Below are 27417 nucleotides of genomic sequence, written 5' to 3'. Positions count from 1 at the left end.
CAAAAGCAGGATTTGATCCTACTGAACATTATTTAGTATTTCCATAGCCTTATTGTCAGGGAGAGTTGGACTCCATGTTGATGTTAAGTAAAAATTGTTTCAGCACAGAAGAAAAAAAAAACACAAAAGGAGAGTCTATGAATCTGGGCTCTCAGTCTGCAGATGTGAATGCTATTCATTAAGAAAATGCTAATGATCTACTTTGTTACTGTGCATTAAATAAGGTGCAAATTCAATTTCCTGTTGGGGTTTTATTTCTTTCTTGTATTTTTCAGCTTCATGGAATAATGGTGCTGTTTTCAAGCAGGGAAATAGTCATACAACAGTTATTCTTAGGACATAATGGATCTCTTGTTTGAAGGTAGAAAGGAATTTGGAAATGTTTCAGTTTATCACCTACATCCAAAAAATACACAGGGAAAATCTGTTTCTTTTTTTTTTCACATAAGAGCTTAACAAATCCCATATTGATGAAAGCAAGGTTCAAGTTCTTATTAGAGTTTAAAGTTTCTGCATTTCAAATGAACCAAGTCTCCTTCTGCCTTTTACTCCTCTTACCAACACTTTTCTTGATGGTGTTTTCATTTAAAGAATGAATATACATCCAAGCATCATCAGAAAAGCACATAGGAACAGTACATCTCAGAAGCTCTGCTGCAGCACTACCCTGGCAGGGAGAGAGACTGCAGGGCACCAGTAAGAAATGCACCCAGCAGTTTGCAAAAGCTGTAACAGAGATCCCAGTGACCATTTGTCACACACCTGCCACCAGAGATTTTTTTCTGTCATACACTGATGGGAGATTGAAGCTATTTGGAACTGTGTCCAGCATTCCCAGTGGTTCTGGAATCTCTTCTCATTTCAGCAGATTGACACCAGAAACAAAACTGGGAAGTCAAAGCACATAAACATGGAACAAATACAGGAGACCTTAAAATATGCTTTGGTAACTTGATAGAAGAAAGTTTTAGCAGCTGAAACACCTCCTGAGCAAAAGACAAGATTGCATTTCTCCCTTCTTCTCCTAAACTGGTCGGAGATCTCCCTTGGGAAGCATCCTCTAGCCTCCAGTCAGGCCTTTCTCCTCTTCCCATGAAAACCCCTGATCCTCCACTTCAAGCATCCTGCCTGCACCACTCCTGAGTGCTGCTGTCACTGTGACACAAGTAGCTCTCAGTGGGGCACCTGACTGAAACCCCTGGGCATTCAATGCAAGCACTCACTCAACTGAAAAGTGAATTCTGAGTCTCAGATGAGCTCAGTTTTAACTTGATCAGCTTCCCAGTCAATGCCATGACCCTGCCTTCAGTCCTCCAGCACTGGAGACACAAATAATGCTGCACTGGGAGTTGTTCCTGTGTGCACCTGACTTGCACAAATTTCAGTCTTTCTAGCAATCCAACAGCCAGCAGCTCATACCTGAGCTCAACAGCAAGCAAACAGCAGCTGTATGTAGTGTAGCAATGTGACAGCTTCCCCACTGCTCCACTGAAATACCAGTGCTTTGTGCACCAGGATGGAAACAATGGCAGGAATCATTCAACCATTTAAAACACCTTTCACATTAAACTAAGCACGAGATGGAGATCAAAGACATTTACAGGTCTGTGGGAAATGAACCTTGAAGAAAAGTCAATCAGTGGAAAAATGTCAAAGTTTAGCCTCGGATCGCTTGACTGTAACTATCTAGAGGAAACATCTCTCTAAAAAGATTTTAAATAAGCAAACCAGGAATTCAAGGATAGAACAAACCCAAACCTCATCCAAGCCAGGGAAATGAAGGATGCACTGACCACAAAGCCAAGAAACTTTCTGTATTTTTGTAAGGATGCTCTGCCCCGCTCATCAGGCACCTGTTAAGCATCCTGCTGCTCCTCTACTTCCAAAGGGATCCAGTAGGTTTTTCAAATCTGACATGGCATCTGTCAGCATTCATCAGTAGCAGCCAAGTAGTGCAATTAATTTCATTTCCTATCAAATGTTTGGTCCCTGAAGAGACCTCAAGCCCAACTAAACCAAGATTGGTATCAATCACTTGTCATTAATAGTAGTCTAACCCCAACAGAAAAGTAAGGATCCACTTCAGAATGGGAAGAAACTGAACCTGAAGTGAAATACCAGTAGGGATCACTGCAAGAAGAACAGTCTTCAAGACACAGCAGCTAAGATATGTAAATGCAGAAATGGCAATTAGTCTCACAGCTGCAACTGAGGTTTGATTTCACATCAAGCTACCTTCCCTGGCATGGGAGAAATTTTAACCTCTGTTAGCTTCCCAGAAACAACAGATTCCCATTTCTACCTGGATCTTGGTTGAGTGATTCAGAGTTTCAAGTGACCTCATATAATTTCATGATGCTCAGGAAGGAGCACGTTCTATCCACACGTGTGTTATCACATCCACACATCAGTTTCTGTTCCAGAAGAATTGGTGAAAATGCAGAGATCTTTTCAAACACTGCCCTGGATATCTACTACAAGAATGGCCTCATATTTAAACTTTCCATCTACTGACACTGAACTATTTATAGCACTACCCAGCAGCCTGTTTGCAGCCTCCTCCTGCTGCCACTGAAGGAATCTGATGACAGATCAAAGGTCAAAGAACTAATGATTTAAAACACATTCCAACCTGTTGATATAGTGTCTGCTTACATGACCCTGACTTCTTTCCAGTTCTTCAAGGGAGGAAGATCCAGTTCAAAGTCAAAGGATTACAGAGCATCCCAAAATCTAAACTTAGGAAGCCTCCCCCCTCCCTGTCAGGCTCATTGAACTGCAGATGATGTAGCCTTGAAAAGTCATCTCATAAAAACTCAGACCTGTGCCTGGAACCTAAACATACCACAGAGGATTCTGCAAGTTAAGCTCGAGAGACATCTAACTGAAGAGAGGAAAATTACCACATTTATTCTGTAATTAAGAAACTGCTTTATGCTGATTTATAACAATGTTTTAATAGAAGTTTTTGCGGTTTTTTTCTAGGTTTGTGGAATGCTTCCTAGATGCCAAGACTTGGCTTTGCCTTATAATTAGCAAGATTATTAGCAGGTAATTGCCGCTTGATTTTTGATATCACTATAGCATGTGAAACACTGATACACAGTGAAACATTTTCACCTGACCTTTATTCCACATAATTGCAGATATCCCATTCCTGGAAGTGTTCAAGGCCAGGCTAGACAGGGCTTTGAGCAACCTGGTCTAGTGATTTGGCAACCTGGCCCATGGCAGAGGGGCTGGAACGATATGATTTTAAAATCCCACCCACCCTAAACTATTCCATGATTCTGTGATAGTGAGGACTGAAAAATTTAAGGACACCATCCATATTCTTATGGCAGGATTGCTTATTTATGAGATTAAATTTTTGTTAAGTCTACATTACTATAAAAAGTCTAAATTTTCAAATTCATATTTGACATCATGAATCTAATATTTGAAACACTCCTACCACAAACACTCCCCTGTCTTGCTAAGATAATTCAACCAATCTCTCCATGTACCAAAATCAAGCTATGTAAACTTTTACATTGTTACTATGAAAGCGTAAAGCTTTTTCTGTTAAGCAATACAGTGTACTGAAACCAGCTTTTCCCTCTAACCCAAAAGATGAATCACAGGCTTAATAATAAAGCCTTATTATAGCAATTTTGCTAGCCTCCAAGTTTCTTCTGCTAGTACATGCAATAGGGTAAAGTGAACTGTAATCAACTGACAATGGTAGAAAATTATCATTTGTATCAGATCACAATTTAAATTGAGATATTAAAATCTCTGCTCATGCACATTGTAATTTAGGGCCTGATCCCACACACATTTACATATGGAACAGCATTGCAGTGAGTAGTCTTAGTTTTTCCAGAAAAGTTACTCATGTACATAGGTGCTTACAAGAAAAACTTTTACTTCTTCATAAGCCACTTCTTAATTCTTGTTAATGGTAATGTTTATTTGAGACAAACCAAATGATGTCTCCAGCTCAGCTTCCTCATCTAACCTTTCCTCCTCTCAGCCTGCTGTTTCCATTGCCTCGTAAAGATTAACAATTTGGTACGGTAAGAGGAGTGAACTCCTGCTAAAACAGACCTTAAAGCTTATTTATTACACCTGGAGGTAATGCAGGCTCCTATTAAATTTGCATTTGTAACAAACCAGTGTAATTCCCTTGCAAGGTAAGGGACTTTGTTATGAAACAGCCAAAGAAAACTGCTCTGAATGGTGCTCCTGGAGCTGCACTCCTAAATGTCTCTTATCCCTCCTCTGTCCATCATTCCCCTGTTAACTCCAGCTCCCAGTCAGCTGCTGCCTGCCTGAAATTCTTTGCCTATCAGAAGGATGGCAGAGCTCACCTTCCTGGGGACAACCACACCATTTTCAGCTTTTTTGTTTTCCTATCAGCTCTTATCAGGAGCCACAAATAGAAGCGGCCAGCCCTGGCAGGCAGACAGGACACAGCAGCTGGAGACACACGGCTCTCCAAGGCAGAGTCCCAGCAAGCTCCATCTTATCGCGGGGGCACGGGAACACGTCAGTCAGTGGAGGTTTTACTTGTCATCTTTGGCAGGAAGCAGTACCTCTGTTCTTAGAAAGATTCCAGAGATGGACAGAGCACCAAAACTCCTGGGGAGGGCGATTGTCTGCTCACATTACGTGACGCATGAGCACGGCCTGAGCTGGCTGATGCACATGGAGACGTAAGTCACCGTGCTCCTGCAGTGCCACAGCCACCACTGACATGCAAGCCAAGCAGTCAGGGAGTGCCTAAGAGCCTCTGACACAACCTAGGGAAGCAGGACTACAAGCATATCAAATACACTTAACAGTACGATGTAAAAACAAAGTTGAGAGTGTGGATGGCAATAATAAAAAGGAATCTCATACGGAACAAAAAACAGGACCACACAAACTCTGTGACTTGTGTGACAGCTTCATCAAGAAATGGATTTTTCCCACATCTTCTAAGTCTATGGGTAAAAGTTTAAACACTTTCAGCAGCTATGAAAACAGACAAGTGTGAGCTTGTTCAAGTCTTTCACGCTACAGATGTGAATTGCAGTCTCAAGAGCAAAGTTTAGTACACAAAAAAGAAAAAGATAACCAAGCCACCTGTAGATGCAGCTGATACATCCTGGTCCCAGTATCTGCTGGTTTTGCTGCCTAACAACATACTTCATAAACTGAGGGGGGTCTAATTCCACCTTCTGTAGAGTTGCAGTCATGTCATATTAAAAACCCATCAGACTAAGAGGGGAAAAAACCACTTACTTGAACAGCTGTGTCCCACTTGTATAAACCATATGGTCAGACAACATGCAATGTCAGTAAATAATTATATGGCTTAAACAAAAACCACACTCACTCAAATAACAGAGGCTAACAATAAACAAAATCTGCAGCTCAAGTAAAAGATTCAAAACAGGACTTGGAGCAACCTCCCACACACCCCCCTCTCCTTTCTCTCTGTGAAGACAAATGAACTCTAAAAAGGTAACACTCAGACAGCAAACCCAAGTAATAAGGCACAGACTGAATGAACAGCATGAGAACAGTCTCTAAAATTCAGCTCTGGCCCTTCTCAGTTCAAACTGGATTTACTTTCCTCCATTTCCTTAACAAGCTAATGGTACAAATCATAGTTTCATTTCCCCCAGAAAGAATTATTACTATAGCTCTCCCTTCTCTGGCGATCTTCATGCAAGCACTAACAAGGTCAATATTATTATAGAATCTTAAACTGTCATCAGGTTGGAAATATCTCCATAAACAGAAGCTACAATAAGTTTAGACATTCCTCTAAGGAAGGAAAGAACAAAAACAAAGAAGTATACTAGTAAATCCAGTCTTGCAACAGAATAGTCAAAGCAAAAAAGCAGCTTATGAGTAAGTAACTAAAACACAAGTGAAAGAAGAAATTAGACCTCACCCCTCCTAAAAAAAAAGCAAGATTAATGTGGTGCATTCATCAGGACAACAATTCCAAAGCCCTGCTCCATCTGCCCCCTTCTTTATCAGGAGGTCCTAAGGACACTGTTTGCTGCCTGGCCTGAATTACCACTCTCCTTTGTGTCTCAAAAGGTTTCAGGTGGCCTGATGCTGAAAATACCCTAATCCAGTATCTTCTGTAAACTGAGACCACTACTCACTATGGACAGGAACAAGAAAATAAACAAATTGCTGGTTTTGAACTGCTCAGGGATTATATGGCATCAAGTACTGCTTGAAATACAGCAGCTGTAATAGAGAAAGAGATATGCATTTCCCCAAGCATTCCAGAAATAGGGCAGAAGGAGCTCCATGGTGCCCTCTAGGATGGGCTGATGCCACTCCAGATTGGCACAGACAAAATACATTAATATATAGGTGAAAGGTAAGCATTTTTAAGTGATCTAGCTGTATTTAACTAAAATACATAGTTAATAAACAATTTCTTAGATTCTAGACATTGATTTTTCAGCATACAAATAACTCAAGTGATCTTTTAAAAAAACCTTTAGTAACATAGGAAAACAACTATTTCTATTTTCTGCTATATTCCATATATTCAGGAAGCGGAAGAACAGAGCAACCACACAACTATTCCACCCACATTTGGAACATAAAAAATGTAACTGAAACTCAGGAACTGGGCTGGAGACACTTTTCAAAGTCTGAATCTGCAGTATACATGCTAGATATGGACTTTCAGAAAAGATAACTTGTGCTTCATAATAGGGAAAAACTATGTGGTATTGATTCCACTGCTGTCTTTTAGTTGCCCAGTTAGTCTGATTTATTCCAGCACTTTTCTCCATGTTTGCCACCAGCTCTGCCACGTTCACCTGGAGCCTGAATCCCTTTCTGTGCTGTATCTATCCTGTGCTAAGCTGGGAGACAGTGGTTGCACAGGGACCTGGGCATTTCTCCTTATTCTCACCTTTCATCCTACGTTTTGTGGTTACTCAATTCAGCCAGCTCTGCATTGTTGTTCATTAAACAGAATCCCTATGAAGGAGCCAGGGTTGCCTCCTGCTCTGTGGCACCCATCTTCAAAGGCAATGAATTCACAAAGCATAGTTTTACAATTATTTAACGCTTCATTAAACCTCTGTTTTGTAAAAAAACAGTGAGTCTTTGTTGTGGTCACAGAGGGCTCAGTGGCATGAGCTGGAGTTGCCAAAAGCCCCTCAGGTCCTCTCTCTGTGGAATGGGCAGCACTATCCCCATTCCCAAGGCATCTCCATGACACAAAGCCTCAGAACACCTTTGTAGAACCTTTCTGGTGGGTTTTTTGAAAGCAGGTACTTTCAGCAGTCAATTAAATACAAAGGACCTTAATTTTCTTAACTATCCCTAATGAAAGACAGTCACTGCTATAAAGAGTTTAAAAAAAAAAAATCCAGATCTTTGAAAAAGACCAAAAACTACAAAAAAACAGAATTTTCCTAAGTATCACTATGTTTCTTTACCCTTCCCACCTTCAAATCCCTCAGGTACTGAGCAAAGAGAATATTTGTAATGGGTTGATGGCAGGACGCACAACGTCCCATCAGTGGTTCAAGGCACATTTGCACAAATGGAGTCATTTCCAATAGATGAATACCAAGGTTTTACCTTTGCAGGTGAAGCATTTGATGTGGAAGTGCCTGGCTTGAACTCGGAGCACTTCACCTTTACAAGGCTCCCCACATTTGTGGCAGTGGATGACTGGCTTTTCAGAGGGGTGGTGGGGCTCCTGAGGATGGGCCACTGTAAAGCAAACAAACAAAAAATATTTCAATCCATACAAAAAGAGTATTTTCTCCTATACAAAACTCTGTGTTCTCAGACTTTACATCGTGATACAAATATATCTGGTCATGATTTATGCTCATCTAAAAAGTTACCACCATTTTATTTAAATATATTCTTTCCATAAACTAGTAGTTTAAAATGTTCACATCAACTACTACTTCTTTCCACTGAGGCTGCTACAGAAAGATGAAGAAAAACTCCCTCCACACTGTAAGTGCCACAAAGTGTTTCAGAATGCCTGCCATTTTCTTTCCAAGAACATGAGTGTGTTGAAACCATTGGATGAGCACAAGGAAAGTACAAACTAATTTAATCCAAGAAAGTATGTAATCCAAGCAAAAAGGATGGAAGGAAAGCAATTCCAAATCAAGTTCTGGGAAACCAGATGAACCAGATAGTCTGTATGCAAATGACTACACTAAAAATAAACTACAAACATCTCCTTTTTGCTACAGCAGACACCTAATGCAGGGAAAGCACTCCTGAAGAGAAAAAAGGCAAATATGATTTGTCGCTACTCCCATCAATTCTAACAGAAATTACTCTCTGCATGCAAATTAGAGATACTATGAATAGGCAGAAACTACCCACATAGTGCAATATTGTCAGGGAGACACAGTTCCAGGCAGTGGTAATCAGCTACCCAACCACCCAGAGCAGAGCTTGGATAGGAACAGGAAAAGTTTGTGGATTTCATTGTCGTAATAAAAGTTTAATTGCTCCACATTTGGCTTCTCTAAAACATGTTTAACTTTCTCTTCAGATGTGGCAGCTTGGGGCCCTAACAGAAGCGCACGGGTGTAAGCTGGAGCAAGATTTAATCTCAACTGAACTGTTTGAAGTGGAAAGTATTACCCAGAATGTTCCCAAACAAACCTATGCTCCTTCAATTCTTCCTCCCACATCCCATTCTAGCAGTAGGAAGCTTTCCTCCTTGTAGTATTGTTCTCAAACTAGTGGTGCTCATCAGAACATTTCGGAGAAAACATACCTCTACCCACGTCTCCGTCTTTATACCACTCCTGTCCTACTTTTCCTGGCCTGCAAAGGACTGAGTGCTGATACATCACTCTCACTGACACTGGAAAACATCTTCAGAATTTTCTCGAGATCTTTTCCTTTCCTGATCAGTTCCTGGCATCACCCCAGCCAGGACTATGCTGTTTTTCAGGTTACTGCTTATGCAGCAATATAACAGATACCTTGCTCATATTTACTGCACCAGATCCCTCCCCTTCTTCAGTGGATTTCTAGACGAAAAGCCTCACCACTCCATGAACTCCTTTTACATTGCTCTCCTTTATAAATGTCTTACTGAGGAAATTCTACTGTCATTTTGCATTACATAAATACAAGATTAATAATAAAAAAGCTGAATATGTGATTAGGGGAGTAATAGAATCAAGAATAGAGAATAAAAACTATTCCAAGGAATTTCTGTTATAAGTCCAGCCAGACTAATATGGTAACTGTTAGGCTCTTCTTCCTATCACCACTCATCTCCAACCCCAAACTTCAAAGAAAATGGTTGAATTATTCCACTCAAGCTCAAAGTTTTTAATACCTCTTTCTCTGGTAGCCTCACTTAAACTGTTTCCCCTGAGCAGTTATTCAGCCCATCCTGGTGAACAGAATTCAGCTGGTAATGCCAACCAGTATTTCAATTAGCAGCTCCAGTGAAGTAAAAGCTCACTGAATGCCTTACCTTGAGTGAACCTCATCTAATAGTCTGCAATGCAATACTGTTTCTGGAGTGGAAGTTATTATTCTTACAAACAAAACTATTCACTGGAAACCAAGGAAATATGGAAAGAATGAAAGAAAGAAGGAAAGGAAGGAAGAATAAAAGACAAACATAGAGACTGCTAACATAAGACTGTTAACTAATTAAATTATTATGAGCAAAATTCTCTCTCAGACCCAGACAGCCTGAGATGGGCCTGATGAAAGCTGAAGTTAACAGTGTGGACTTTTAAAGTTGCTCACAAGAGGAAATGCATAAAGAATTTGGAAAAATACTCCCTAAGATTTATATGGTGCCATGTGAAATCTGTACCTGCAACATCCTGCTTATTCCACCTCACACGTGTAGGACACCCTGACATTCTGCACGCCAGGTTCCAGATCTTCTGGTATTGATCTGAAACACAAGCCTCTGCTCTTTACAGGAGAGTAAATAACTGTTTTCAAGGCTGGTCCAATGATGCTGCTTCTTTCCAGTTCTGCCTTTAAAGCCATTTAAATGAATACAAATACTGTTAGTTGCTATTTCCAGACTGATCTCTTAAGTGAAGCTAATTATGGTGCTTGTCTTACTGGCCTCCATTTAGCATTGTAGGTCAAAATTGAATAATTGACTTTCACCCTCCTGTAAGGAATTGCTTGTAAGCTTTTTCCTTTGGATGCATGCAATACACACAAGGCCTTTCAGTGGCAGAGGTGACCTTTCATAGTTACCAATCAGGACAGAACGGGGCATTAAAGAAAAAAGAAAGAGAAATACCTTTACAAGCAGCTTATTGAAATTTTTCTGACTGAAGTCCAGTCAGCTCACTGGACATGTCAGTTTTAAGCTGCTCTGGATCTGAAAGGGTCAGAGTCAGGAGCTGGGTTCATCTCCTTGCAGGGATTTCACACCTTGAGAGAGTCCACAGTTCAGGCTCTGTCTGCACCAACCCTCCCCACCACAACTACAGGATATCTTCTCAGGCATCACAGACTGCACATAATGTAAAAAGGCAACCCTAGATCATGTCTAAGACAATTACAACAGACTCCAGACAGTATTATCAGTGACAGGACATTAATTTGGAATCTGGATAACTCAGATTCCAACCCCTGCTCCACAACAGATATCTGGGCCCTTTGGGTGATATCCCCTAACCCAAAAGGAATAAAGCCATCCAGTTAAGCTCAGCTAAGTCACTGAGCCTGGGACCTACCAGCTTAAAATTAAGTTATCTCTTTTAGTTTCTCTGTGTCTTCAGTGTCTGGGACTGTAAACCGAGTGCAACAGCGCTGTTAACCTCAGCCTACTGTGGGAATAAATCCCATGACAAGGTTCCCAGGGACTGGGATGGAAAGAGTCACATAAGCACCTAAGACAGCCAGTCCCGTTCTTGCCTCAGTACCAGGGCTCACAGTTGCCTTCACGAGGTGCCCACCCACAGCACGGGGGTGTAACAAACACAGGTTCAGTATTTGCCAGCTCCAGTTTAAGGATGTGAACTGACACCTGTCTCCACACAAAGCCTGCCACATCCCAGTTCAGCCCAAGCAGCATGACAAGGTGCATGGCTGCTTTTGTGTAAGACTGCTGGGCACTGCCTGAAGACTTTTTTTTCCTATTAATGAATAAAACCTCTGTTCAGAGATACACAAAGAAGTTTTCAAGACAAGCTAGGTTGAGACTTCCACTCAAGACCAGTTTAAATGAATAATCAATGAATAATTAATGCTTTCTTAAACTCATTTAGGCTTCAAATAAGACAAATCAGTGTTCCATTAAATATCCAATTTACCCAGAGTAACACATACACTGACTGGGACAACTGGGAAGTCTGGATTACATAATTTAAGTCAGGGCATATAAAAAGAACAGAAAAAAATCAATAGTACCTTCAGCTGTGAGGAAGAAAGTCTTTGTCACTGGAGTGTTGCTTTGTGCTAGCATCACTCTGCAGACATATAACCATTATTTTTGTCATTCCTTATGTTTCCTTATGAATCAAGCAATGTTGATTTCATTATGTTTTACAACTGCACTATATGGATGTAAATTCAAAGCAATTCCAACAGCTTGAGAGTACTTGTTACTGCATTTATCTAAACATCTCAAAATAACCCCAGACCTGCAAAGAAATAATTAAAACCAAAAAGAGACAGAAAAGACCACAACCCAATGTTCATATGAGAAACCAAAGGCATTTTCTGAGCAAAATTAAAGACTTAATTTGCTGTGCAAAGTTGAAAACTGTTCTGTTGGGGTGTTTTCTTTACAGCAGATCATTGTCTGAGGTTTAAAACCAATTCTTTTTCATTGCATCAGCTAGAAATTAGACCTCAGTATCATAACAAACCTTTCTGAAATGGAAATTACAGCAACTACTTGAAGAGTATGCAGTTGAATAAAAAATAAAGAAAATAATGAAAATAAATACTGCAGCCTTCTTTATTGATGATTCTCTCCCTGAACACAGAACTGTTAGGAAATCAAAGGCACAAGCTAAGGGATTGTTAGCTGCAGATTCTTGCTGGCAAGACTCCAGGTATCTGCTGCAAGCCAGGAAGTACCTTGGCTTTTAACTGGAAGTCAGAAAAGCTTCTGGGAAACACCTTGCTATGGGAATGCTGCCAGGTGGGGTCACAATAAAATATTTTCAGCTCAGTTCTACTCTAAACTGCAATAATAAAAAAAAAAAAAAGAAGCTTCCTCAAAATTTAATTATATGGGCTACTACTCTTTTAAAAGTGAATTTTTATAATTTTTCCATGGATACCTCCACAAATAAACTTTAAACTACGCTCAGTCAAGTCTACCCATGTTGTGGAATGTGTAACTTCAAGCTTTATGCCAGGATACAGGATCTCTGTGACTTGTAGCTCCACAACCTCTGGGCTCTGTTGCACAGCACTGAGAACAGGCTGTGCTCACTGATGCACAGGCAAGGGGGTTCTCAGAATGTCACAGATTTTTCATTTATATCTTAGGAGTGGCCTGACACAGGCAGCATGTTCTCTGAAATGCTGATTGTCAGCTACTGTGTTTTCTTGGCTGAAGACTGAACTATTAAGGAGAAAAAATAAAGCACAGATGTAATGGTGTGAAACTACTCCAAGTTCTTTGCTAGCCTATTTCAACATTTCCTCAGCCCTTTCTGCTTTTAGCAGTAAAAGTAAAGGACTGTGCTTGAGATTGCCACGGCAGTAAATAGAACCAAAGCTTTCTACAGACAACTCTCTCTCTGCCCTCCATCTCTGTATTACCTGACATGGCCTTGGAGACTATTGTCACAGCATATGTCACAGTTGAGATGGCCACAATACACACATATAATACACACAGCATCACCATAAAATGTCAGAAAGCTTCAACCCATACAGAGTAACACCACACCACTTCAGCAGGCTGCAAGCATCTGCCCTTCCTGTTCTTTGGCCCAACCTTTTATACCCTCATGTTCATGCACTGGCCCTGTGTGCCCTCTGTCCCTTTGGTGGTTGCTCAGTGCCCCTGGGCACTCCATGGCTCATTGCTGTCAGTGCTGCTCACTGCTTCTCACAGCTGTGCCCGCTGGGGATGGGGCTTGCAGCTCACAATCACCACAAACTGTGTACCTACAGGCTCTGATTTCTTAAACTAATTTACAGGATTTGCAGCTCAAAACCTGAAGGTTTAAAGATAAAATTCCCTCACTGTTTGATGCTGCCAAGCAGCTCCACTCTTAATGCAGCTGGGCAGCCCCTTGCTTGGGACGGGACAGAGGGAGGCAGGTGGGCACTGTGCACAGGATGACAAGCTGGGAAAAAATATTTTCTGAGCTGAAAGATGCTGGAGACACCACAGAATGAAGTTCAAGAATGGAATCTGCCTTATCACTTCTCCTCCACGTTGTATTGTAAAGAGAGGAGAAGTAATTTTCTCCCATCTTTTGTGTTTCTTTCACAGATAACTGCCTGTAACCCTTGGTTTGTAAAGCCTGTCTGTCTATAGCCCATGCAGTCTCTAAGGAATTCCTCTTTTGTAAAAGCCCAGCACAGTGAGACTCAAGGAGGTACTGAAATACCTATTTAAAAGAGGGGGTGAAAAATGCAGTGTCATTTTGCTTATCTGCAGACTCAGTTCTTGAATCTCAAATCTGGAAGAATCCTATCAGGTAAGGTGACCAAGCAGTGACTGAGAGGGAAATCAAACCTCCCAGCTGCCAGGGACTGATAAAGATGCTACTGCAGTCATTAGCCACAGGTATCTGACAGGGATCTTCAGGAATTCCAGGAAATCCTGGAAGGAGGCACTCCCATGAAGAGATACTAGTGAGCTGCTTGCCTACACATGTATGAGAAGGCCTAAGGGAAAATCCTAGACTGTAGCTAGCTCATACTAATGCCATTCAAATCAGATCTGAAGAAGCATTATAAAGCTCTTTCTTCCTGCAAATTTATCTGTATCACTCCTACAGTGTGCCAATTTGTCTTAAAACTATTTGTGCTGTCTATAGATATTCAGAGTATCTATTTTTAAAACAAGGCAGAATAAAAAAATCTTAAACTTGGTAGCGTTTTGCCACAGTTTTGAAATGTTTTCTCACATTTTCCATAGAAGTATTATCATTTTCCCCTTACAATTCATCTGCTGCTGAAAACAGCAGATGCAAAAGGGACCATGGCAGTGCAGCAGCTCCTTTGGCAGAAGTGAGTGCCCTGATCATGGTGAGGTGTGGCACTCACACCCACATGAGAGCACAATGAACTGACCAGTGCACCCAGTGACAGCAGCACATGGGGCTCCAAACACTCCATTTTACCTCACACTTTTTTTTTGGGGGGTGTTGGTGGGATGGAAGTTACAGCTCAGCCCAGGGAAGAAGGATTAGGAGAGAAAGTCATGTAAAGAGGGGCAGCACAGCCCAAGCCTGCTCTGGTTTAGATCCAGAAAGAATCACTGCCAATCCCCCAGTTCTCTGCCTCTGGTCTGACTCTCTACTTGTTCAACAGAGAAGAACTAAGAAAAACTGATACTTTTCTTCTGTGTCCAATTCAATTCTGATCACAACCAATGCTTCTCAGCTTCAGTTCTTCAGCTTCAATAAACAAAGTACACCAGAGCTATCTATCCTCAAAATAGCATCTCATGGCCAGATGTGGGGCTGACTACAAGACAGCAATTAACAGACTGGCATCCATTCTCTCCACCCCATCCTCCATATCTCTTTGCAGCTTCTGCAGCAACTAAAAGATTTTCACAAAATGCTAAGCAGCAGGCATGGCACATATCCAGTCTAGAAACCAGGTCCATTGCTTCCTTGAAAAATGGATTTTTTTTTAAAGGAAAAATAACCTATAAGGACATTTACAAGTTTAATTAGATAAACCAGAATGACAAGTTAGGGTAGCTTATAAAAAAAGAAATTGAGAACATTTTGTAAGCAAAGATATCAAACTTATTGCATGAAAATAGGACGTAAAGGCTTCAGTACCAGAAAGCAAATTTTAAAAATAGGAGATGAAACATGCATTATTTTTGAGTAAGGAAACCAGTATTTAAATACTTTCCTATTTTTAGGTATGCATAGCCCATGAATAGAGATAATACAGCTAAAATAATGAAATAGAAAGATTTATAAATATATAAATGCCAGGCAATAACCCAAAATATTAACAACTGTAACTTGAAATCAATGAGAGACAACTCCTATGTTATTTACAAATAAAAATAAAATACTTTGTGCCACACACTCAAATGTGTAAAAGGCGAGGAAATAATGACATTTAAAAATACAGCACAGAAAAAAAATCACTTTTATTTCAAAGTTTCAGAACACAAGCACAAACATGCTTCTTTTCTCTCTATTTTCCCTGCTGTTTCCTATCCTCCTCCCATGCCTCTTCTTCTATCTCAAGCTTTGATACTGCAATTAATTCCCCACAGAACAGCATACAAGATCAGGGCCTAAGGCCTCAGCCCTATAAAGATTTATGCATATGAATGGTTCAGTATTAAGTGAAATATTTAACACCAGCACCTGCTTGATCCTATCTGAAAAAAGATCACCTTCTCCAACATACACGAAATAAAACAGTGTAACTGTGATGGTTCTGTGACTGAAAGAAATGTGTTTGGTGGTTCCAGTTTTCCAAGCCTTTGATAGTGATTGAGAGATAAAGAAAATTAGATTGTGTTTATGTAGGGGTTATATCCTTATCTGGACACTCTGGGGATTTCACCACAGGTTCTGACAGTCTACAGCTTCAGTGCACAATTTGCACAGTTTCTCAGTGACAAAGCATGAATGTGGCATGAACGTGGCTCTTGTGGCTGAACAGGAACCACAGGACATCCCACTCTTGCTTTGGACCCACCAGGAGCCTGAGAGCTTTCTCAGTCTGTCAGCTAGGAACACACTTCAGTGCTAACTCAGCTCTGCAGTCAGTGAAACTGCAGCAGCTCCACTCATGCTCTTCTCAACACAAAAGCATCAGAGCCTATTTAGAAGAGTTTGTCATTCTCTGAAACAACAGCAAGGAGGAACTTCTGTCATGTCTGTCCACACACATTTGCCTTTGATCACTTGGCAGGTGAATAAAAGCACATTCTAGAGCATCACCTACACTTAGCAGGAACAAAAGGACTTGACAAAATTATTACCTTTATATTTGCTTAAGAAAAAATATAATCCTTTCAAAGAAGAGTCAAGAACAGCTTAACTGAATATGGTCAGGTGTTGTTTTAAGCTCAAACAGAAAAATCAATAGGGAGTTTTGTAACTATTTTCAGTAATGAAAAGGCACTAATCTTGCAATGAAGTATGCAGCAAACTAAGACATGCTGAGAAACAGATGATGATCAAACAAATGTTGACTAAGCCAAGCCAGTCTTTGAATTAAAACTTGTATTCCTGCATTACTCAACATGATTGTTAACAGATGGATTCCTGATTAGTGGTTAGCAAGCCAAAGGGGAGAGGCACAAAGTTAATTTATTCTGCCATATTTCTACATTAGTGCACAGTAATTTTTCACAAGACAGATCACCATAAAAATTGGGTGATAAAGAGACAGTGAATCCAGACTCTCTTATCTGATGTTCTGGGAATGCCCTTCTTGATCTTCATCACATCCACAAAGGTTCTCTGCACTTGGTTCCACAACCGACTTACTGAGGGACAGTATTTCCAGATAATCAACTCACCCTTTGGAACTCCTTGCTGAAGGGCTGGAAGATCATGCTAAACATTTCCTTCTCACACCCAACATCTGCAAGTCTCTAACACGTAGTAACTGTTTATAAGCCTTGTAAGTGGCAAAAAAAAAAATTGAGTTATGCCTTCAACACATCTGACATACACAAGAGGATCATTCACTATTTCAAAAGAGTGATTTTTTTCTAACATAGGACAGAGGTAATTAGAAATTTGAGAGCTCCTCAGCATACTCTGAGCAGCCATCTCATACACATCACTTGATGCTCTATCTTAAAAAAAAAAAATCACAGAATAGTCTGAGGTGGAAAGGACCCACAAGGATCATCAAGACCAGTAGCAAAACCTTACTCACAACAATGAATACACAGAAGTGTCAAATTATTCAGTGCAAATCCTGAAGGATCCTCAAGGCTACATGAAAGCAAGTTGCTGAAGTTAGCAGAAAAAACAATTGCTTTTTCCAGACAGCATGGAAATTCTGGCTTACTGATGAGTGGTGGTTTCCTATAATAGCACTCAAATGTCTATCAGGCCTCTCAGCTACCCAAACAGCATCCCACGTGGGGATTCTGGCAACAAGCTCATCACAGTTCCCCTATGCATCCTTTTTAGAGGCTGAGTATTCCATGAGTATTCCATGCAGTAAAATGAAATAAATTTCCTTCTGAAGTAAGTCAATATAAAAATGCTAATTTTAATAATCAATTCTCCCACTGTTCACCCTGAGATTATCTGAGGAGGAACACTGACCTACATAAGTCCATGATCTCCCAGATGCTTTCAAAACAGAATCTCTGGTAAAATCTCCTCTCAGTTACCCCCAGGAATCTCCCCAAGGGTTTTTTCAGAAGACCCTTGCAGAGACCTATCTTCAGCCAACCTTTTTAAACCACAGAAGCTCAGTGCCCTGTGCTAAGAAACCCTCCTTCAATCAAGGCCCTTGTAAATGCCCATCATTCAGTACCACCCTCACTTCTGGAATCTCTAAGGACTGAGCTACACAGCCTCAAAGTAAAACTAGACAGCCACAGAAATGTGCAGCATCAATCTTCACGGGGCTCCTGACGCCCAGGATAGTCTGCCATGTACAGAGCTGATAAACCAGACATTTCAGAAGCCCTGCCCTGTGATTATTTGCCCATCTTGGCACCCAGACCTTAAAAACATTGCAGCACAGAAGTCAGTTTCTGAGATATATTATTCCAACAACAAATAATTGTGCTACTAAAGACCATCAAGTGTTAACATTAGATGGTAAATGGACTATCAGAGGGAAATCACTGACCAACACAGTACTGTTCCTCTGGCTAGCACCTCCACTGCTGGATAGCAAGTAGACAGCCTCAAATCCATCAAACCATTTTTTGAGGTGCCTTTGGAGAAAAGAAAATACAAATGCAACTGATTCTCTGAACAAACAAGTAATTTATTGACTCTTGTACGATCCAGCAGTAATAGAAAATAACACTCAATGTTCTGCAAGGCTTCGTTTTTATTTGGACCACTTCTTTAATTTGATATAATTTTAAGATACTGCTTCTGAATCAGATCCTGAACCAAAACAGAGTTCCACAATACTGCCATGTAGATCATACTGATGTGTGATGCTGAAGTGGTACTAACAGCAGTGGGAATTAGGGAGTTACCCACCCTTTTGAGAGTGTTTCTAGAACCTTGCCTATTATTCTCTTATATAGCATAAGAGCAACAACATTTCACTTCTGAACAGCTGGTATTAATTATAGCTCATGTACACAATTGATTGACACAAGGCTTCTATCATTTCTAGGTTTATATCACTTTATGAGCAGTACATATAGAATCCAGAATTATTTCTCTAAAATCCAGAATTATTGTCTCTTACAACACAAAATGACCACCACTAATAAAATACATTATTTTTTTTCTAAAACATCACACAGTCTCTAAAAATTTGGTCCAACTTTGGGGCAACACTGAAGCACTTCCTTAGCTTTAATTCCCAGTGATTCAATTAGACTCAACAAGACACTGCTGAACAGAACAGGCTTAAGTCAATGCCTAAGTGTTCTCCTTAGACAGATCCCTAGTGAGCCTGAAAGTTATCCAGGCTCAACGAAGGCAAGGATTAATTATTCTTTTGGGGATACTGACTGTCCTCTAGGTAGAAAACCAACTTTGTTATAAATAATCCTTTTTAAATTAGTTAGGGATTGCCCCAGAACAAAAAAAAAAAAAAATCCTTTCCTGTTCCCTGGCTTCTCTACCCAAAGGGCACAAGACATTTTGATTAGTGGAACTTGGTCTTTTCCCCTGGTATCCATTAATTTTTCTACAAAAATAATTGACTCTCCTACAGTAGCAGGCCACATTATCATCCTGACTTGTAAATTCTTTCCTACCAAGATTCCTACCTCCCCTTTGGAAAAATATTTTTCTGCCCTAGCTTAATGTATTTTTAAACAATTTTACTATGCCAAGACTCTTTCTATAGAAGTGTTGCCTTTTGAATTCTCATCCAAGGAAAGCAACCATATAATTTTTTATTCCACTCAATTGTGTTCACCATAACCAGCAGGGCTTTGGGAGTGATGGTGCTGCAGCGGTGACTTGTGTAGGAGGTGGCCACGGATGGGATTGTGCTGGTCACTGTTGGTCCAACCAGTTCAGAAAATGGCAAACCTGACCCATTGCACATTGAAACAGAACCAGGGGAGCACAGAGAACCTCTGCAAAAACACAGACACAGCAACAGGCAGCAAACATTGAAAGGACAAACGGCGGGAGACATGAAAGAGAGACCAGAGCATCTCACTGGGCACTGGCACAGACTGCCCAGAGGAGCTGTGGAGTCTTCCTCACTGGAGATATTCCAGAAGCATCTGGGCACAATCCTGTGCCCTGTGCTCAAGGATGACCCTGCTTGAACAGGGAGGTTGGACAAGAGGAGCCACTGTGGTCCCTCCCAACCTGACCCACCCTGGGATTCTGTGAGATTCAGGAGACAATGCCAGGACAGAGAAGAAATCAAAGCATGGGGAAGAGAGAAACAAAAATGATGCCAGGGCAGGAGAAATACTGAGGCAAAATAGCTGCCCCAAGCAGGGGCAAGGAGTCTTGGCAGGAGGTACAACTCCAAAAGAACCTCTTTTGGACATGGAAATAACTGAGCAAGGAAAAAGGAGTGCACAATGAAAAGAGCAGCAATGGCCTGGTACCAGTGTCCTGCCCCACCCAAGCCTCACCAGAGGTGCTGATGATAATGAGTGACATGGACTGGAAACCAGCAGTGTCCAGAGAGAACACGAGGTATGTTTCTCTGAGCATATGTTTGCTTGTTTTTATCTTCAAAACCAGAATCAGCAATTGGAACTGTGTTAATTGTGAGAAAATGAAATTGATTGACCCTCCCCTTTTCCAAACTGGGTTTTTTTGGCTCACACCACTCACTGTTTCAGTTGGAGGAAAAGCTGCCTCTACCACCACCTGAACCTATGAACTCTGGGGTCTCAAATTTAATGACTAAACCCCCTAAACCCTCTCCTCCAGAGAGATCAATAGCAAAAGTTCTCCCATTTCTCAGTATAAAATATCTGCCATTGTATCTTCAGAGGGCTGGCTCCTATACACAGCTGGGATGCAAGGAATGTATGGAATTCCACTACTGGGAAACATGGGAAGTGGTCAGGCATGGCAGGACTGCACACTGTGCTTGCCCACTCTTTGGATATGAGTATTTGTGCCCTCATGTGAAGTAAGTGCTATTAAAAAGAAAAAATTAAAATCTCCAGTAAACATGCAGTGCCTGAGCTGGCATCTCCTTGGTTATTTTTGTTTCTCTCAGTATCAATGCTCCACACCAGAACAGCAATTTGAAACCTAATATTAAAAATAAATTTAGAAAGAGAAAGTACAGAAAAGCAATGCCATAAATGTGCCAATAGAAACATAATTCCTTTACAATTGCATTGCCTTTTAAAAGTAATAAGATGTTTATAAGATAATCACATAGCACTGGATATTCTTTAATTTATTTGTACAATTAAAAGTAGTGAAATCCCAACACTAAGACTGCCTTGTCACAGCTGTGAAGCAAAGTAAAAGAAACTCTCTGCTCTAGAGACCTCAGATTCAAATAATCAAAGCAGACAAGAGGAATGTTCTTATCCTCATTTTACAGATTAACACAAGGGGAGATCAAATTACCTCCCCAAGGTCACCTTAAGAGCCTCTAACACAAAACTGTTCTATTGTTTAGTTCTTTAACTACAAGTGTATTTTTTCAACATCTACTATTATGCATATTTATAAAATGTTTTTTTCTGTGGTTTGTGCAAGGCAGCACATGCCTTTAATAATAATAATAATAAAAAAAAAAAAAGCCAAATGCCCAGCCCCAAAAGCAAACTGCCAAGCAGAACTGAATTTGAAACCAAGTAAACTGAAGCAAAAAGAAAATTAACTCCCCAATCTTCCCCCTGCCAATGTGTGATTGCATAATCTTGTCATGCGCTCCAAAAGCAACAAACTTGGAGATTTTCCCAGGTCATTTGGGGTTAAAAAGTTCCAAAGCCATGAGTTCAAATCAAGACTATATTTCATCAATGACCATGACACTGAGACAGTGTTAGGGCCCAAATCCCATTACTCAACATTCTCCTGATTAACACAGAGAACAAATGTTAAGACTGCAAAAACACAGAGCACTGGAGAGACAAAGTTCCCAAGAGAGAACACATTTAAATTAGCAGACAGGTAACACTTGTAAACTCTTCAAAGAATGTCCCATCTAAAGCAGTTACATTACAATTGCAGAGAAAGACTAAAAGCTCCTGTGGGGGCTCACAGCTCCTGGGATTGGCAAATGGAAGAGAAGAAGGTTGGAGCAAACATAAAACCAGTCCTCTTGGTCAAAACCTGAAGGGGTATTGCTATCATGCTTTATCAAAAGTATGAAGAAAAAGCAACAGAAAACAAAATCCCTCTGCAAGACCAAACCTTGGGCCAAACAATGTAGGAAATATGGTACCACTCTGGCGACCTGCACCTTCTGTGGGGCTTCCTGGGAAAGCCAGCACCATGTTCTCACAACAGAGAAGTTGTGAGAACATGGAAACGTGATCAAGCTCACTGCAGCTCGGTAGCCAGGAGGTGCCAACACCTTCCCTTCAGCAGAATCAGTATATGAAGAACAGAAATCATGATGCCTCTGTGCCTGCTTCTTTAATCAAAAAAATCTTCAACCCCTCATATTTTCTCCTTTTATCCTTCCAAGCATGCAGAAGCATGGCATGAACAGCAACTAATCCACTTTCATAGGTTTGCCTATGGATGATCCTGCCCAAGATTTCATCAGGTACAAAGCTGATTACCAATATGCTTTCACAGACTAGCACTTGAATGCCAGGGCTGCCTTCTCATCAACTGCTCAAGAAATCAAGAATCAGGGCTAAATCTCAGTTTATGTGAACAAATGGGGTAAAAATGAAGCTACAACACTTGTATCACACAGAAACCTGGCTAGCAGGCTCCCAACCCACACACTGACCTCAACATAGAAGCAGCAGGAATGCAGATTATTCCATATGGGCTTTAAATTACCAGAGAGAATTAGTAATGAGACAAACATATGCACATGTGAACTTTCTTTCTGTTAAAGGATAAGAAGAGAGGAAGTTGCCCTTGGATGCAGCACAGTGATAATAATTTAGCTGAAAAAGTAGATAATAAGGGCTCATAAATGGAAATAGATAAGTACACAGAGAGATGAGAATGTGGTATCAGTCAGACATAACTTAGGAAGCGCCGTTTGGTGTCAGCAGAAAACACCCTGGCCTCAGGATTTTTTTTTGTGTATGAACTAACCAGGCAGACACTGAAATCATTCTACAATATGAGCATAATGAAGCATGCTAATTTCCTAAAAACTGTTACCAACCATTTTTCAATTCAGTGAATTGGAGTTGCATTTTTCTAGCTGAAACCAGCCCCTCCAGTGCCTACTTAACATGTCTGTGAAATGACACTGCACTGAGCTGCATTTCCAGCCTGCTCAAACCACAGCTCCAGCAGTGGCTGGAAGGGAGGGCACCAGCTGTATTCTACTGACTGCATTTTGCAAGAGTATCACTGTAGAGAGTGACATTTAGAGCAATAAATCCTGACCTTCTGACTAAAGGAAAGGAGAAAAAAAAAAAAAAAAAAACAACCAAAACAAAAACTGAAAGAAGCAAACAAAGCAACCAAAAAACCCCACCAACAAACAGGAAAAGGAAAATTGAGGCAGAAAGAAAAGAGTTAAAAAAATTGTTGGGGAAATTATTTGAAAGAAATAACATATAAAATCAAAATATTTAACAGACTCCATCCTTTCTCTTTCTGCAGCCATGAGATATGAAATATCAGTAATTGCACTCCAAAATTAAAGAGAACATTTAGTTATTTTAGTCCATTATCTCTGTGAACAGGAAAAAAATATTTATATCCAACATAAATATAAACAGCCATTTTTAATAATGCATTAAACTTGGTGGGGATGGGGAAAGGAAGCAATTTAAACACAAATATTTTTCAGATTTTCAGTCATTCATTGTCAACTTCTTCTGCTGTTCTATGAAGCTTTTTTCTTCACTTTTTTTACAAAAATGACAGGCTTGTTTTGCTTTTTTTTGCAGGTAAATGACAACTTTCATGGTGCAAGATGCTAAAACTGAATTTACAGAGTATTCCTCAGGTGCAACTCCACATAAAACAGGGAATCCAACCAAAGGAATATCAGCTCGGGGAGGGGACAGAAACATATGAAAGGACCAAACCTGAATGCTACACATATTTTATGTACACTTCAAGAAAATCAGCAGCCCTGTCTTAAAATGCATCTTACAAAACAAGCAACAGCTATGACAAACTGAAGGACAATACACTTATTTTTCTGAAAAGATGACTGACGTAGTTCATTCAAATGATTCTGAAAGCTGCAGTTTCTGGGATTTGGGGTGAAATTCCTATTTAAACCATTCGTGGTATGGCTCACTGATAGGGGTAGTAGATCATCAGTTCATGACTGACATTATAAAAGTAATCCTGAAAATCTGAAATAAGGGATCCCAGAGATACTAGGTAGCCAATAAAATTTATGCTGGGTCACCACCTTTCATCAACAAAAATTATCAATAGACTGGATAATGGTTATTACTACAGTCCTCCTGATATGTATGACACACTGTGGCAGGCATTTGTCATGTGTGAGGCATTTGCCCTGCTCTCCTCAATCTACACATCTGTGAAGCTAATTGCACTCACTTTTTATTTACAACATTTCAAAGAGTCTTAGCACGGGTGTTCAAAGCTGCAAAACTGCTCACTCTTACTCAACTTTACTCCTTCTTATTTCTATTTCTGCCCTAGTTTGAATTTGTCCCACGTTATCTTTTACAGAGGCCTCAGAAATAAAGAACACAGACTCCTCTTCACAGAAAAGACTGAGTGTGAATCTGTGATAGTGTAATGCCCCCAAACCACATCCAGTACACTCAAATACAGCTCAGAATGTCTCTCGCATCTCCGTAATACAATAAATGACACAGACCAGTATTACTGCAAGGAAACACCCCACAGCCATTTCTAAATTGTTTAAACTAGCAAATTCTTCTGTAGGGAGCTTAGAATGTTACTTATAGGTAACTGAAATGGAAATCTAATTTACTGCTGCAAAATTCAAGCATTTTGCAAAATCCTATATAATCTATTTATCCATTAAAATTTAAAATATACCCTCTCAAGTCCAGATTTGAATACATCAATGTTTATCTTTAAAATTTTAAACTAGCTGCTGCAGTGGTCAAAGCCACGTGAACTGTAGCAAATACAGGTAAAAAACTGTCAACTTGGGTTAAATCACAGAAAAAAGAAAAAAAACCAAACAAGCATGTACACACAGAAGGGACCCTGCTGTGCAGACACACTAAATTAGGTGTGTTCCAGATTCTACCCTTATTAAAGAAGGTACAATGATAATCAATGCAACCTACTGCAGGGCTTCACACATCATTTTTATAGAAAGGAAAACAACAACTGCCAATCACAGCACGCTCATCTTAAATGTGAGGGTTTGAACCTCAGGTGACTGGCTGGCACATTAGGTTTTGGCTCCAGTCTATCAATAAACATAATTACCTTTTTCTTTCACCATGGCAAACAATTTTTCTTCGTAGTGGAAGCAGCAAGAATTAGCTGAAGTAATTTAAACACAATCTCTTTTCCAGCAGTGTTTGGTGGAGGTGGATTTAAAAATAAAAAGAAAAAAAAAAGAAAAAAAAAAGAAAAAAAAAAGAAAATGAAAAGAAAAGAAAAAAAGAAAAGAAAAGAGAATAAAGAAAAAAGGTAGCTTATTCCAGATAATCTCCCCTGGTCAGATTTCCTATGAGGTCTGATCAGGTCCGACTGCTCATCACTGTCTCCTTCCTTCTTGTTTCTCTTCTCTTCTCCCACTGTGGTGCTTTGCTGTGGCTAATGGCAGCTCATCCGTGCCCGTGGCTCCTGCCCCTTGTGCTGGCAGCCCCAGCTCCAGCTGCCAATGACAGCCAGCGCTGGATTCCAGCGTCCCTGGTTTCCAGCACCTTGCATTCCCCTGCCCTCCCCAGCCCAGCTCCGCTGCCATTCGCTCCCGCAGCACTGGCAGGAGGCTGCGAGGGACATGTGAGGGAGAGCAGGGGAGCTGTTCCAATGCACACACAAAGCTAAAGTGGTATTTATGAGCTTTCTATTATTTTATTTACTCAAACTCAGGCAGGATCAAGAGGGGAAACAAAGATGAGCACAGGCAAGTGCTGAGGCAGGCTGCAGCACAGTGGCTTTTCCATGGTGAGCAGTTTATCCACTCCTGGATTTAGCTTTAAAGCAATTATTAGACCACAAAACATGCTAATAAATGATCTCCCAATGCCTACTGACTGTAGAACAGAGTAACATACAGCCTGTGCAAGGTGGGAATAACTATCCTCCACTTCAAACAACAATAAAAATAATAAAAATGAGAATTGTCACTGCTCAGTGAGCACCTGAAGGTGAGGGTTCTGAAGCTATACAAATGTTTGCTGTGGGTCGAAGTAAGTGCTGGATTCTGGAATGCCAAATAATTGGAAACAATTGCTCTTCCTAAGTTATTCCTTTGCAGATGATAGACACAGGTACTCATGGAACTGAGAAGACAGAAGAATACAGAAACAACATCACTGAGATGGAAATTTCACTCCCCAAGACATCCCCAACAAGAAAAAGCACCAGTGTAGAATCTGGGCCTCAAACAGACCTGCCAGTTTTTGGTTTTCCAGGCACTAAACTCTACTGAGAAAGGACTGGGCAGTAAACTGATGCAGAAAAACAAACCAACCCTTTAGAATATTGTCAAGTCTCATCATCATATACCAAGGTTCTGCTTCCTATTAAAAGACACAGGTCAGAGTCAGGGGAAACAAAGCTTTTCTTTTACAAGCAAACTTTTATTCACAGTTATGAAGAAAAGTTTCAAAATATGACTAATCAAAATCCTGAATACCCCTTAAAAGCCACTTTTATTTTTTAAATACATATATACTGTCAGTATCAAGATTTTGGAGAGCCTCTATCACTACTACTATTACTTAGCTCCTCATTTTAGCTAGCTACCAGTGACTTCCCCAAAATAAACCTATGTCATTTATGCCTTTGCCTAGAGAGTAAATTTTATATTTGTGGTTTAAAGGCAGAGAAAATAGCAAATGGAAATGAACTGACTTGTCAAAGACAGAGGTGATCTCTGCAGCAAAGAACTGGGTCAAATATAAGATATTCTGGGCTAAATTATGGGCAGATTCATGGAGCAAAAGCTTCAACTTGACCACAGCTCAGTGCAAAATGTGCTTTATGTTACATGATAGAAGTGAAATACATTCATACTGCATCCTACATTTACACTGCTCACACCTCCACAAGGGAATTCCTTCTCCTTGCTACTCTACGTAGGGAGAGAGATATTAATGTAAAGAAACAAGCTGAAGGCATCAGCCAGACAGAGTAGCAGATGGCTGATACCTGCTGGAAAAAAATCAGACCACGCACACAGCGTTAAAAATATTTGCAGTAAATAAGTTCTAGATGTTTTGTATAAATGCCACCCAGAACAACAGAAATGAATTAAGCCAGTCTGTCTCACCCAGAAGGTATCTCTTATTCAGTGACATTCTTTAATAAATAAATCTCTGAGAGGGAGATTGAGAGAGAGAGAGAGAGAGAGAAAAAAGAGCCAGAGATACAGGCACATGCATGGAAAAAAAATTAGTTATTCTATTCTAACAAATCTAGGCTGGCTTTCTATTGTTAGCAGTCCAACGTGTGAGAGCAGCACAGCACAGGCAGTCTGACATTCTTGCTTCTGTGACTCAGTGTGTTACTATTAATAGCATTTGAGGCTCAAGTGGGGAGCTGGGCTGAACCCCACCAACACGGAGGCATAAGCCATTATGTCACATTTCTGACACATCAGCGATGTCAGGTTGTAACTCAAGCTGGCTGTGTTCTTTTTCAGGCTGTATTTTGTAAACAGTTAGGGGACATCATCCTGAAAGGGGCACATCTGACCTTCATTCATAAATATTTGATTTGATGTGCAGAGCGCAGCCTATGGACACACACCCATGGATGCAGTTAACCCCTTCCTGGGATCCTCAGACACCCTCAAAAGGCTTGCAGGGATGATCACTCATTT

The 27417-nt window shown here is 40.4% G+C and overlaps 1 protein-coding gene across 3 annotated transcripts in view; it reads right to left on the bottom strand.

Moving 5' to 3' along the window:
* Positions 1 to 27417, bottom strand: part of ABLIM1 (actin binding LIM protein 1) — a 144781-nt gene that overhangs the window by 92993 nt on the left and 24371 nt on the right. For all 3 annotated transcript variants that reach the window (XM_053949256.1, XM_053949254.1, XM_053949255.1), the window contains exon 2: positions 7594 to 7728. In XM_053949256.1, the coding sequence (XP_053805231.1) occupies positions 7594 to 7728 (135 nt within the window). The remainder of the gene's footprint in view (positions 1 to 7593; positions 7729 to 27417) is intronic.

Source organism: Vidua chalybeata, chromosome 8, assembly GCF_026979565.1.
Source record: "Vidua chalybeata isolate OUT-0048 chromosome 8, bVidCha1 merged haplotype, whole genome shotgun sequence".
In the NCBI taxonomy this organism is placed as follows: domain Eukaryota; kingdom Metazoa; phylum Chordata; class Aves; order Passeriformes; family Viduidae; genus Vidua; species Vidua chalybeata.
The sequence above is the reverse complement of the archived record's forward strand: the minus strand, read 5'-3'. Positions and strand labels throughout refer to the sequence as shown.